Source organism: Hyperolius riggenbachi, chromosome 7 (genome assembly GCF_040937935.1).
Source record: "Hyperolius riggenbachi isolate aHypRig1 chromosome 7, aHypRig1.pri, whole genome shotgun sequence".
NCBI classification, from domain to species: domain Eukaryota; kingdom Metazoa; phylum Chordata; class Amphibia; order Anura; family Hyperoliidae; genus Hyperolius; species Hyperolius riggenbachi.
Window position 1 is genome coordinate 83,478,913 of NC_090652.1, and position 13,954 is coordinate 83,492,866.

General features: G+C 46.1%; 1 protein-coding gene across 2 annotated transcripts in view; it reads right to left on the reverse strand.

The window, feature by feature from the left end:
• Nucleotides 1-9,066: 9,066 nt before the first annotated feature.
• Nucleotides 9,067-13,954, reverse strand: part of DNAJA3 (DnaJ heat shock protein family (Hsp40) member A3) — a 39,473-nt gene continuing 34,585 nt past the window's right edge. For both annotated transcript variants that reach the window (XM_068244179.1, XM_068244177.1), the window contains one exon: nt 9,067-12,606. In XM_068244179.1, the coding sequence (XP_068100280.1) occupies nt 12,584-12,606 (23 nt within the window). In that variant the 3' untranslated portion in view covers nt 9,067-12,583. The remainder of the gene's footprint in view (nt 12,607-13,954) is intronic.

Here is a 13,954-nt window from a genome sequence, read left to right on the forward strand (position 1 = left end):
ATCCATATATTAAATATCTGAACATCCAACAGTAACTGAACATCAATACATGATGTATTCGGACTCCGCCCTCAGCGCTCCCCTCCAGCATCCAGCAGTGGCAGCAGGCAGGAACAAATACCTCCATCCATGCGCCGGAGGATCTGCTCTCCACGTGCCTGTTTAAACAGGAAGTAGCGTGAGGCACTTAAAGATCGGACCTCTGCTGTGGATGGAGGTATGTGTTCCTACCCGATACCTGCTGCCACTGATTGATGCTGGAGGGGAGCGCTGAGCTAAGAGCACGAGGTGAGGGGGGGGGGGGGCTGTTTCTTCTCCCTGCTGATGTGTGGTCATGCTTTCCCCTCATGCTACGACCCCTCCTGCACACCAAAATGGCCCTGAGCGGGCATGGGGGGAGGGGGTCCACATTTCTGCAGGGGGGCCTGGTGATTTCTAGTTATGCCCTGTCCCTGCCCCCAAGAAATGGGGAGCAGCACTGACAACACCCCCAATACTCCCACTGTAGGAGTGTAGTGACTACACAGGGTTGTAGTTGTGAGCTTCCCTTCTACCCTTCGTGGAAGAACAGGAAATCCTACATACAGTATTTGTAAGTGTGGAGAACACAATTGTCATTCTCCTCTGTTTCTTTCTTTCTTCGTAAGTCTGGCCTAAAGAGGAAGTATAACTTGTTGCTGCTTTTGCACTTAACCTTACTGGATTTACTACAATGATGTTTATTCTACAGTGAGGGGGAATCCCCATATCTATGGCAATGCTGCCAGGTGTACATAACCTCCCCTTTTCCCATAACAGCTGACAGTAAAGCGAGTAGTCAGCCTTCCCAGCGTAGCACATGGAGAAGTTCAGTGCAGAGATCCAAGTTGACATACTTTATACGGCAAATTATTATATATTTTGCATATAATATTTACTCAGGGGCAAACCCAGGATTTTCAAGGGGGGATTCCTGAAAAGATCTCCCTCAGCCACGCACAATACAGTATAATAATATGGTAGGACATCATGCTGGGTACACATAAAGCAATTTCCCATCCGACTGATAGGATCTGACAATTATTTCCTAAATGTCCGATCTGCTCCCGATCGACAACAGGATCAATCAGGAAAAGTTTGGATACAGATAATAATGAGGACAGCCGACATTGGTAATGGGAAAAGTGAAGCATTCACCCAGCAGGGCACAGGGCTGTGCTCATACCTGACTGTGAAGTTCCCCAGAGCTGCTCCATGCTCTGTACACATGCTGCTGTTCCATGCTCTGTACACACACTGCTTCCCCATGCTCTGTACACACGCTGCTGCTCAATGCTCTGTACACACACTGCTGCTACATCCAAAGTCAACTGTAGCAAGGAAAAAAAGAGGGCAGTGCTGTGAGCTGCAGGATATATTCTGGTGCCTCAACTTGTGCCTGTCTCCAGACACTGCACTTGGCCCTGGTCTGAGGGGGGATTCTGGGCAGCTGTAATGCCCCCCCATCCCCCCCACACACACACACACACTAAAGTAGGGTTTTAAATAAAGGGACTTGAAAAGTCAAGATGCTGGATGCCAAGAGCTTCGACTAAGTCAGGACATGGCTGCAAGTCAACCCAGAGACGACACGACACAAGAGTGCATGTACAGTGCATCCGGAGAGTATTCACAGTGCATCACTGTTTCCACATTTTGTTATGTTACAGCCTTATTCCAAAATGGATTACATTCGGTTTTTTTCCCCTCAGAATTCTACACACAACATTCCATAATGACAATGTGAAAAAGTTTACTTGAGGTTTTGGTAAATGTATTAAAAATAAAAGAATTGAGAAAGCACATGTACATAAGTATTCACAGCCTCTGCCATGAAGCTCAAAATTCAGCACAGGCGCATCCTGTTTCCCTTGATCACCCTTGAGATGTTTCTTCAGCTTAATTGGAGTCCACCTGTGGTAAATCCAGTTGATTGGACATGATTTGGAATTGAAAAGACAAACACCGGTCTATATAAAGTCCCACAGTTGACAGTTCATGTCAGAGCACAAACCAAGCATAAAGTCAAAGGAATTGTCTGTAGTGCTCCGAGACAGTATTGTCTCAAGGCACAAATCTGGGAAAAGCTACAAAAGCATTTCTGCTGCTTTGAAGGTCCCATTATCCATAAGTGGAAGAAGTTCAAAAACACCAGGACTCTTCCTAGAGATGGCCGGCCATCTAAACTGAGCGATCAGGGGAGAAGAGCCTTAGTCAGGGAGGTGACCAAGAACCTGATAGTCACTCTGTCAGAGCTCCAGAGATCCTCTGTGGAGAGAAGAGAACATTCCAGAAGGACAACCATCTCTGTGGTGCCACCTGGTGAGCTGGGCACCAGACAATGCCGATAGTGAAACTATTGGTAATCTATCCTTGCACTAGCCCCAGTCACCCAACTACTAGTCGTTTGGGTACTTATAGCTGATCAACTAGTATTTAATTATGGTGACCATACGTCCCGCTTTACCCGGGACTCGTCCCGCCTTCGAAGGGCGCTGTCCCAGGCTGCATGAGGTCCCGGGAAACGTCCCGGGCTCGGGACTCTGGCCACCGTACGATCGCATGAACTGGCTGCAGCGTCTCATAGACGCTGCGCCAGTTCATTCACCGCAGCCCCGCTCCAGCAGCCTGCCCTGCATATTCCTCCAGCAGGCAGAGCAGGGCTACGGCAAGATGGGTGCCAAAGCCCTGTACTGGAGACAATTTGTGTCTCCAGTACAGGGCTTCGGGCACCATCTTACCGTAGCCCTGCTCTGCCTGTCAGCGCGGGAGACTGCAGTGCAGGAGCAAGATGGTCCCGGCAGCAGCGCGCCAGAGGCCGGCCAGGAGCAAGAGGAGACTTCAGTCAGGTGAGTAAATGATTTTTATTTTCAAGGTGAAATGTTGCCAACATTGCGTTTATTTTGTGCTGACATGTTGCCCATTGCGTATATTTTCTGCTGACATGTTTCTCACATTGCGTTTATTTTGTGCTGCCATGTTTCTCACATTGCGTTTACTTTGTGCTGACATGTTTCTCACATTGCGCTTATTTTGTGCCGACATGTTTCTCACATTGCGTTTATTTTGTGCCGACATGTTTCTCACATTGTGTTTACTTTGTGCTGACATGTTTCTCACATTGCGTTTATTTTGTGCTGACATGATTCTCACATTGCGTTTATTTTGTGCTGACATGATTCTCACATTGCGTTTATTTTGTGCTGACATGATTCTCACATTGCGTTTATTTTGTGCTGACATGTTGCACACATTGCGTTTATTTTGTGCTGACATGTTGCCCATTGTGTTCATTTTGTACTGACATGTTGCCCACATTGCGCTTATTTTCTGGTGTCTGGGGTATGTTTGCTGCTTCGGGGTTACGGTATACTATTAACCACCCTGGCGTTCTATTAAGATCGCCAGGGCGGCTGCGGGAGGGTTTTTTTTAAATTAAAAAAAAACTATTTCATGCAGCCAACTGAAAGTTGGCTGCATGAAAGCCCACTAGATGGCGCTCCGGCGGCCAAAAGTAACACGGAAGGCCGCAATGAGCGGCCTTCCGTGTTTTGCTTACTTCGTCGCCATGGCGTCAGCCGCCTCCGATCCAGCCCTTAGTGCTGGCCGGAACTATTTGTTCCGGCTGCGCAGGGCTCAGGCGGCTGGGGGGACCCTCTTTCGCCGCTGCTCGCGGCGGATCGCCGCAGAGCGGCGGCGATCAGGCAGCACACGCGGCTGGCAAAGTGCCGGCTGCGTGTGCTGCACTTTATTTGAACAAAATCGGCCCAGCAGGGCCTGAGCGGCACCCTCTGGCGGTACTGGACGAGCTGAGCTCGTCCATACCGCTAAGGTGGTTAAATAGCATCACACAGTTTCTGCACACCCATGATGCGAATCCTCCATGGCGTAAACACTGCTTTCTTATGCCTCGCTGCTACATCATTATGCTGTATACAATGTCATAGCCATGCCCATTTTTCAGTACGGCACGCTACATGCGCCGCAGCCCGCCCATTTTTCGGCGCAGCCCCCATTTTTAGGCTGCACCAACAAAAATCTGGTCACTCTAATTTAATACAGTATAAGAAATGCAGTAGCCGATCAGCTACTCTCAGATGCCGATCTGCTATCAGTTGTGTTTTATTAGCAGGTTTTTGATTTGAGGCAAGCGCCCAATTGAACTGCTTTGAAGAAAAGCTGCCAGTGTCAGTTAAACTGGCATCATTCTTCCAACAAGACTTAGGCCTCAATCCACTAAGCTTAAAGGGGTTCTTTCGCGAAAAAAGTAGGCAGTTAAAAAATGTGACAGATGACAGGTTTTGGGGCAGTCCATCTTTTTAAGGGGGATTCTCAGGGCTTTCTTTGTTTACAACAGCATTTCCCGAACAACAGTTGCAAAATTTAACTGACATAATAGTGTGCAAGTGATTAGGGAGGCCGGCTGGTATCTTGCTATTTTGGCAGTTAAACTGTTGTTCAGGAAATGCTGTTGAAAACAAAGAAAGCCCTGAGAATCCCCCTTAAAAAGATGGACTGGCCCAAAACCTGTCATCTGTCACATTTTTTAACTGCCTACTTTTTTCGCGAAAGAACCCCTTTAACTCCTGTCTTTAATAACTCTTCTGAGCTGTTTTACAGTTATCACCATGGTGATATAATTGTGATAACTGTAAAACAGCTCAGAAGAGTTATTAAAGACAGGAGTTAAGCTTAGTGAATTGAGGCCTTATACAATTACTGAAAAACAGAAGAAGAATGGTTTTGCATGTTCTACTAAAATGCTATTAGAGGAAGAGGAGGTGCTGCAAAGTATGGGAAGATCGACCAAGAGACAGATCTCTCTCTGATGGGATCTGAGCTGAGAGATCTGTTGGCTGCCCATACACCACAGGCAGACTCCCGATTGATTTCAGCAAGAAATCTTCTGGGAATTGTCCTTGTGACGCTGCCCCAGCCGTTACACTCGCCCCACATGCTGTACTCCAGAAGTCCGGTGGAACGCCAGTGTGGCAGCTGGAGGGCTGGAGACTAGCCGGCAGCAGTGCACAGGTGAGATATGCGAATGCACGGGCACTGGGGGGGGGCACGTGTAACATTTGGGAGGCCAGCAGCCGGGGGGGGGGGGGGTTCTCACACTCAGCACTTGTCCCAATATCACACATCGTTACCGCCACGCACCTGATCGATTACCTCAGCCCAAGATTTCCCAGCATGTGTTGAATACATTTGTAAATTTTGTCCGGAGATCAGTCAAATCGGCAAGTGGGCATGCTTGTTGCAGGACCGATTTTCATCCGATTGGCCGCAAAATTACTAGATGTATGGGCACCTTAAAGGACAACCGAGGTGACATGTGACATGAGGATATAGACATGGGTATGTACAGTGCCTAGCACACAAATAACTATGCTGTGTTCATTTTTTTTCCTTTCTCTGCCCGAAAAAAAACCCATCAGGTATGCAAGTGACAGTTTCTGTCTGGGTCAGACTATAACATAACCCTCACTGATAAGGAATTACAGCCATAAAATACTGTCCTGTCAGTACATGGCTTCTGGGAGCAGGAAAGAGGTAAAAAGGGTCAATAATTCATAGATTTGAGCTCTGCTCTGGCATACTTCAATGAAGGTGTCATTGAGCAGAGACAATGAAACCGTAAAAAGTAGATTTAAATATAAAACGGGGGGGGGGGGGGGGGAGTCATTTTTAGGAGGAGGAAGATAAGATACAATTGTTTTACTCCTCAGTTTATTTTCACCTCGGATGTCCTTTATACAACTGAGCGCATTCCAGCACCTATAATGAAGGCATCCGGTGGCAAAGCCTTATCAGTTTTGTACAAACAAATCTTTATTCAGATGGATATCTATAGTATTTATCTGGAAATCAGCAGCCAACATCCAGTGTTTTTTTCTTTTTCCCCCCAGTTATTGGAATCTGGTAAGGAGCAAAGATACCTTTGTGACGGAGTTAAAAATTACTTAGTATTACACAATGTAATTTCTTTGGAAATTATCTAAAATGGAAGATTGATCATTGAAATGTCAAATGTTTTAAACCAGTTTCACAATGTATGGTGACATTGAGGCACTGTGCTCAGGGCTGGATTTGTACTTTCCAGCGTCCAAGAACAGGTGTCACCAACGGACCCCACCCAACACCATTCTGTCCACAACGCTGACTAGCAATCACTGGTTTGAATGAGCTCCTTTTCATTGTGCTGCTCTGCCCTCCATTCAACAAAGAAAAAGCCCAGACTGTCCAATCAGGCTCCCTGTAACTGTGCTTCTGCCCGAATGTGCACAGCAGCCAATAGCATTCTGGGCATGCATACTTGAGAAATGATGCTCGTGTGTGAGTACTATTTGTCAAGTACGCATACAAATAACACTGTCCCAGCCTCAGCTGCTGTGCACATTCAGGCAGGAGCTCGAAATTACAAAGAGCGCGAGTGGACAGAGCATGTGCTCTTTCGTTGTCCTCTGTGCGACTCACTGCAGTCAGAACCTCAAACAGGGACAGGACAGCACAATGGGGAGAAGCCCATCCAAAACAGAGAACAGCTAACTAATTTGAAGTACCCCGGACCTGGTTCCCGATACTTTTGATATATTTTGCCCCTAGTGCTGTGTGACTAGCACACAGCACCATCCTTCCACCTCTGGCGCCCCCTGCAGCCCCATTCTGACAACAAATATGTGCGTGAAGGAAGTGGCAGCTCTTCCTCCCCTCTGTCCATTTTCAGCCCCGCCCCCTCCACTCACTGCAATAGTTCCCGATCTTAATCACTGCACAGAGCGCAGCTCCCCTGCACGCTGTGTGCAGTGATTCATATGGGGAACTATAGCAGTTCCATTGGGCACCCCCTGGTGGCCAATGACAGGAACTCCACTGTATACAGTGACTACATACACTGGCTATATACAGGGGGGTCTGACTATAAACACCGCCTAGAGAATCTGATTATATACACTAATCTATCTATATCTGGCTATCCCCACGAAATATAAGACCTCCCCGAAAATAAGCCGTAGCACTTTTATAAAACAGGGTCTTATTTTCAGGGAAACACGGTAGCAAACATCCTTTTAGGACTCCCTTTGGACGTTCTACTTGAATTAAGGCATCATTCGGAATGACATCATTTTATATTTGTTAGTCTATGTATTTCTTTCAGATGTTGAATGTATACATAACTGTGCTCTAAAATCGTGTCATCATACAGGAACAGAGTCAGAAGAAGGCTTATTAGCCGAAAGCTTTTTCTATTAAGTTAGCCAATAAATGGTATCAGTCTGATTAAAAACGTTCTGCTTTCACTGATGGCTAAGACCATACAATGCTCTGCTGCTACAGGTAACTAGAAGGATCCTAAACTACACACGCTGGCATAGATGTAATGCCAGCTCAAATGTCCTTTAACCACTTCCGGATACCGGGTGGTTTGGCTGATCTGTGCTGCGGGGGCTCTTCAGCCCGCAGCACAGATCAGAAATCAGGCAGGGCGATCAGACCTCCCCCCTTTTTTCCCCACTAGGGGGATGTCCTGCTGGGGGGGTCTGATCGCCGCCGCGCTGCTGTGCCTAGCGGGGGGGGGGGGGGGCTCCTCAAAGCCCCCCTCCGCAGTGCTATTCTTCCCTCTGCCTCCTTCCCCCCCCCTCCCGTCCCCTGTGTGCGGCGCAGGACGGAAAGCCGTCCTGCGCCGGATAGGATAGGCTTCAGCCTATCAGATGCCAGCGGTCCCCGGCCAATCAGAGGCCGGGGATCGCCGATCTCTGCCACGGCGCTGCTGCGCAGCAGCGCCGTTTACATGTAAACACCGGGGAAGATCTTCCCCGTGTGTTTACATTTACCCTGCGAGCTGCGATCGGCGGCTCGCAGGGTGCTCACGGAGACACCCTCCGTGAACTGACATGGAACGGCCGCTCATACGAGCGGCCGTTTCCATGGAAACCACTTCAGGATTCAGGGGCGTAGTTAAGCGTACGCAGAATCCTGAAGTGGTTAAACTGTGACAGAAAGGAGGACAGATCTTGAAATGAGTCAGAATAAAGCCTCATACTCACAGGCTACAATTGTCGCCGCAACCACGTGGCACGCGCGTGTTGCGGCGACAGGTCGCCCGTGAGTATGACGCGCGCGCCCCAAACCATCGCTACTCGGAGCTGTCGCCGGGCGATTGCCGTGGTCAATCGCCTGGCGACAGTTGCCGCCGCAACTGTCACTAGTCCGCGAGCGTATGCGGACTAGCGACAGCAACCAATATTGATTTCACGAAGCTACCGGCGGGGGAGGAACGTCGGCGACAGCTTCCGTCGCATCAGTAATCCCTCTTCCGCCGTGTGTATGCGGAGGGACCCGGCGCCGAGCTGTCGTGTGCTAGCGACCAGCTACATTTGTTGCTCATGTGTACCAGCCATTAGTGTTAATTGAAGCGGAGATCACTGCTGCCATAAACATCCCTGGCAAAAAAAAAAAAAAAAAAAGCGGTCATAAATTTAGGTTTAGATAAGAAAGTCGTTAACAGGAGTCATTCTGACAGCTGTAGGATAGGGGGAGATGAAACTAGCAGAGCTAAAATTCCATCTGTGAATACATGCATTAAAACTCAATGAGCTTCGTTTTATCTGGCCTCTAATGCAAACCCCTTGCATTTCGTTTTCATAAAAAGGGTTTCCTTTAATGGGCACCTGAAGATACAGAACATTTATATCATGCTTTTCTCCTGGCGGACTCAAAGTTCCAGAGCTGCAGCTACTAGGGCATGCTCAATAGGCAGTAGCAGTGTTAGAGTCTTGCCCAAGCTCTCCTACTGAATAGGTGCAGGCTTACTGAACTGGAAGAGCTGAGATTTGAACCCTGGTCTCTGGTGTCAGAGACCGAGCCCACCAATACACTATCTGGCCACTTCTGGATTAGGGTGTCGAAATTTAGGCAAGGTGACCCCCCTGCATACATATGCCTGTACCCTCCTAGCTTCTCTGTGCCACCTTCACTCATATTCATCCCTCCCTACAGCATCCCTACTCACACATAAGAGAAAACACAGAAAATCAGCGCTAGACATTTTGTACTTCAATATTTAATTTTATTTTTGTGCAACTTTTCTGAAATGACCAGGAAGCTCACATTTACTTCTTTGTAACCGTTGTCAACAGAACCCCAAATTCCCATCTTACTATATGAGTGGATTCTTGCAGAGAGCAAGTGCATGTCGCAGCCCTTCTAATGCTTGGCTGAGGTAGGTTCTGGATTGTAGCTTGTCCAGGGATGGGAAAAATAACCCCTATTTCACTTGACTTGCATATGGTAATAGGAAGTATGAAAAGCTGTTCTATGCAGTGCAGTGGGGCTTCAGTCACAGAGAAGATTACAGCAGAAAGCTGCCTTCTTGGTTTAGCATCTTGTGCCACACTGGTTCAAACAGGCGCATTCATTACAATGTAATGGATTTCCAGTAGCATTTCAGATACATTGAAAAAAGTATGCTTTTGCATAACTCTCCATGAACTTGGGTTTGCACCTTATTGTCCATCTCGCTAGGTGTGTGAAAAGTGCATAAAACTTTATGGCTTCACAAATAGAAACGCCTCAGTGAAGCCTTAGCCATGTGCCGATGTCGACATGAGCTGCAACCCCTGGCCCAGTGGCCCCCACCTGTAAGTGCTAAAATCATGAAATACAATTATTCCTAAAGTTATGGACCAATCAAATCCCATCTCACCTTGGACATGCCGCCCCTCAGCCAAGCTTGTCCAATCCAAAAAGCACAGGGAACTAATTTACAAGTTAGAGTTTTCCGCTCATTGTTCATGCTAGAATGTTAGTGGTTTTAGAAAGTTATTAATTTTCCTGCCTGTGATCCCAATCCTGTAATACCATCTGATTCACTTACCTGGAGCAAGTAGACAGACACCCACCACCAGAGTAGTGTGAGGGCACCTGATGTGTTTACTACGTGAGCACGTCAGAAAGCATTAACCCTTTGCAGCCAAATTATTTAGAGGCTTACAAGTGCTCCAGGCCAATTTAGTTTAGCATTTTTTTTAATTTCTTTATTACATATCCTAACTTCTAATTAGTACTGCTGTAATGTGTATTTATGGCTACTTGTCACAAGGAGGCAGAGTGAGACAGTAAAAGGACTTCTGCTTTCAGTTTCTATGTTTTCTACTTGGAGAGAGAGGCAAAGCAAGCCATGAATTTACAGCACGAGTTCTGCCAGCTGAAGACAAAAGCATTGCATTATCAAAGTGAGATAACTTGCTTGTGGCTTTTAAGCTACTTCACGTGGATAATTTAAGCCCAGAATCTGGATCTACAGCCAGTTAATTGCTATATAGATGACAGAATAGCATTACGTATTCAAAGTTAACACTGGAGGCAGGCAAAGAAAACACTCAAAGTTGAAAACCTTTGAGTAACGTCTGGAAGTGTAGGTTCTGCCTGCTCAGATGTTACAGAATTTGGTATGGCCCTTTTTACCATCTGCACCCCAGCTGTTCACAAATACTGCAGGAGCTGAAGAGCAAGAACCCTCACCAACCATCAACTGTCTGTGTGACTAATGGCTTTATAGCTTTTTTACACTTGTATACTTAACATATTTTCAAGGCTCTTGTTCCTGCATGTAAACCACACCAGAAGCACAAGACATGGTTTCCACTGTAAAGCTTAATTTACAAATGTGCTGAATAGCCTGTCATAGCCAGAAGATTGGCGTTACACAGAAAATGTTTTTTACTTATTGGGGGCTTTTGGCAATCCCACATTGTCCGTTAGGATCCTCTTGTGTCCTTCCAGTCATTTTGCTGTCAGCTCCATTAAGGATATTCTGCATGCACTGACCTGGCAGCACACCTTATTGATCACACTCCCCAAGCCGAGAGCATGCGCAGAATGCTAACGACAGCGGGAGACGGATCACAGAAGTGCACAGCCGGAACTGTGCATGTCCAGGAGCTGGGCCTGCAGTCTTTAGTTTGGTTGAGGGACAGAGGAGACAGGGATGACACTGAGGTACCTAACCGACTATGTAGGGCTGGTAGAATCCCCAGGTAAGTAAAATCCAGCTTCTTCTTTTGTCTCAGGTTTACTTTAAGGTGTTGTGAAATAAATAGGCGCAAGAGTTTAAAGGAAGCTTTGAAACAGAATATAGAGGTGGCCATTAAAGTAAATCTGAAGCAGAATTAAAAACAAAAACAGATACTTACCTAAGAAGAGGAACGGCTCTGGGTCCTCCTTCCCGTTCTCCTCATGGTCTCCTCGTTCACCTGCAGGCTTCTCCATTAAAATTCCCGCCCCAGGAGACTTTGGAAGTCTTCGGGAGCACGAGTCCTCCCGAAGACAGGCGGCTCTGTACTACACGTGAGAGAGGGCACTCACGCATGTGCAGTACAAAGCCGACTGTCTTCTGATGCCGGAGCGCTTCCGAAGACTTCCAAAGCTCAGCCAAAGCGGAAGAAAGCAGGCTGCGACCCACTGATCGTAGACCGCTAAACAGGGGAACGCGGGAATCATGTAGAGACCGGGAAGGCTGTATAGGACCCAGAGCCTTCCCTCTCCTTAAGTATCTGTTTTTTGTTTTTCATTTCGCTTCAGACTCCTGTTAAATAAACAATTTGCTATGGTGCTGATCCTCTACCTCAGTGTTCCCCAACCCGGTCCTCATGGCCCACTAACAGTGCATGTTTTGTGGAAATCCACAGAGGTGGTTAATCAGCTCTGCTGAGACACTAATTACCCCACCTGTGATTGTGTGTGGTTTCCTGCAAAACATGTACTGTTGGTGGGCCCTGAGGACCGGGTTGGGGAACTCTGCTCTACCTGCATGTTGCAGATGAGCCACTCAAGCCCTGCCAAAACTAAAATCAGAAAAACAGGCAATGCAACTGGCATTTATTCCCTCTTTTATATATATTTATTTTTAGAACGAAATAAAGAGAACACCTTCCTTATTCCCCTCATGTCACTTTTCTTTAAACATGTAAATAAAAGGACTTCTGATAATCGTAATTCACTTGGGCACTTTGCACCCCCTTACCTCCCACGTGACAAAGCACAGGACCATTACACTGCTTCTCAGACTGTGGGGTGTGGTGAAGCCTTTACAACCAGGAAGCGTCTTGCATGGTAGCAGATAATGTATCAACAATTAAAGGTGCTTGTGCGTATCTGGTTCATATAACGCTGACAATACAAACAAGTATCCTATAGCATAGGCAGCAGGATGGATGTATTCCTTGTCATCTGCAGAACATCATCCACAGCCCATCATGAATTATGTAAATTATTCTATATTTGAGCATTTAAGGATCTTTGAACATAGGAGAAACTTCCACGTTTTTGAACTGGACAAAACAGTAACATTAATCCTCAGAGGTTGCTGCAGGGCACAGAATTAAACTGCACTACAGAGATTCAGTAGAAATTAAGACAGAGTTTGACGAGTCTGGTAAACCTCCTTCATTTCCAGTGTGACATGCTGTGATTGCGGATCATGTGAATGGCTGGTTATAAAACTCAGGGGGTTACACAGGGCAGTTTGTCACGGAGCATCTTCACAATGAACAGTCTTTTAATCCTAACTTCCAGTTGATCTTTTTCCTGTAAAAAAACAAATCTGATAAAGTCACTGCTGAAATGCCAAGAAAGCACTAGAAGTAAAAAAATGAAAGCAGAGATAAGAAGGTTGACAAAGATATTAACCACCCTAGCCGTCATGAAGATCATTTGGCTTTGGTGTTTGGGGAGTCGTCGCTCACCGCTGGCGCCACCCTTGTGCGCTGCGCGTCTCATTCAATCTCTCAGATACTTCCTTCTTCCGGCTGTGAAGCAGGACGTATCGCAAAGATGAAACGTGACGCGGAGCGCACAAGGGTGGCTCCAACGGTGAGTAACACCTCCCCAAACACCCAAGCCAAATGATGTGCATGACGGCTGCTTTGTTACACTGTTTTTTTACCGTTGACAGTCCAGAAACTGCTACCCTGCTGCAGGGGTAAACAGCTGCACAGGAAATTAGCCTTTGTAACACCGATGTCTTGTTATAAAGTGCTGATCTGTTGAGGAATGTATGCAGTGAATGTATTGAACTTCATCCTAATCAGTAGCTGATATATTTGTCAAATACATTTGTATGGCTGATATTTTGGTGACACCCCTTCCACAGTGTGATGTCACGACCATGGTCCTGACAGTTTGTTTTTTTCATTAACCAAACAGTGTTTGAGGGATTCAACAACTGTACAAAGCGAAATGCATAGGTTGATACACAGTCAAGGTACAATTATATATGCAAATAGAGAAAGAATAATAGGAACAACGAATGGGCCATATAAGTATATATAGTAAGAGAAAGGTACTAAAAATCTCAGAGAATTAGTGGTATATAGCTCACAATTAGAGAAACCAGCAGGGAATCCACTATCATTAGGAATGATGAAGCCATTTATCCCATACTTGATTACATTTCATAGGACATTGGCCTCAATTCACTAAACTTTTCTCCTGTCTTTAATAACTCTTCTAGAGTTGTTACCATGGTGATAAGGCATGTAGTATTCAGGAAACATTTTACCTCAGGCAAGCCTAAAGTTAACTCTTCTGTCTTTAAATTAACTCTCCAATCCTTAAAATAACTCCAGAGTTAAAGACAGGCTGTTAATTAGCTGCATGTGAAAATAACTACAGAGGAGGTAAATTAACTACAGAGGAGGTAAATTAACTACAGAGGAGGTAAATTAACTACAGAGGAGGTAAATTAACTACAGAGGAGGTAAATTAACTACAGAGGAGGTAAATTAACTACAGAGGAGGTAAATTAACTACAGAGGAGGTAAATTAACTACAGAGGAGGTAAATTAACTACAGAGGAGGTAAATTAACTACAGAGGAGGTAAATTAACTACAGAGGAGGTAAATTAACTACAGAGGAGGTAAATTAACTACAGAG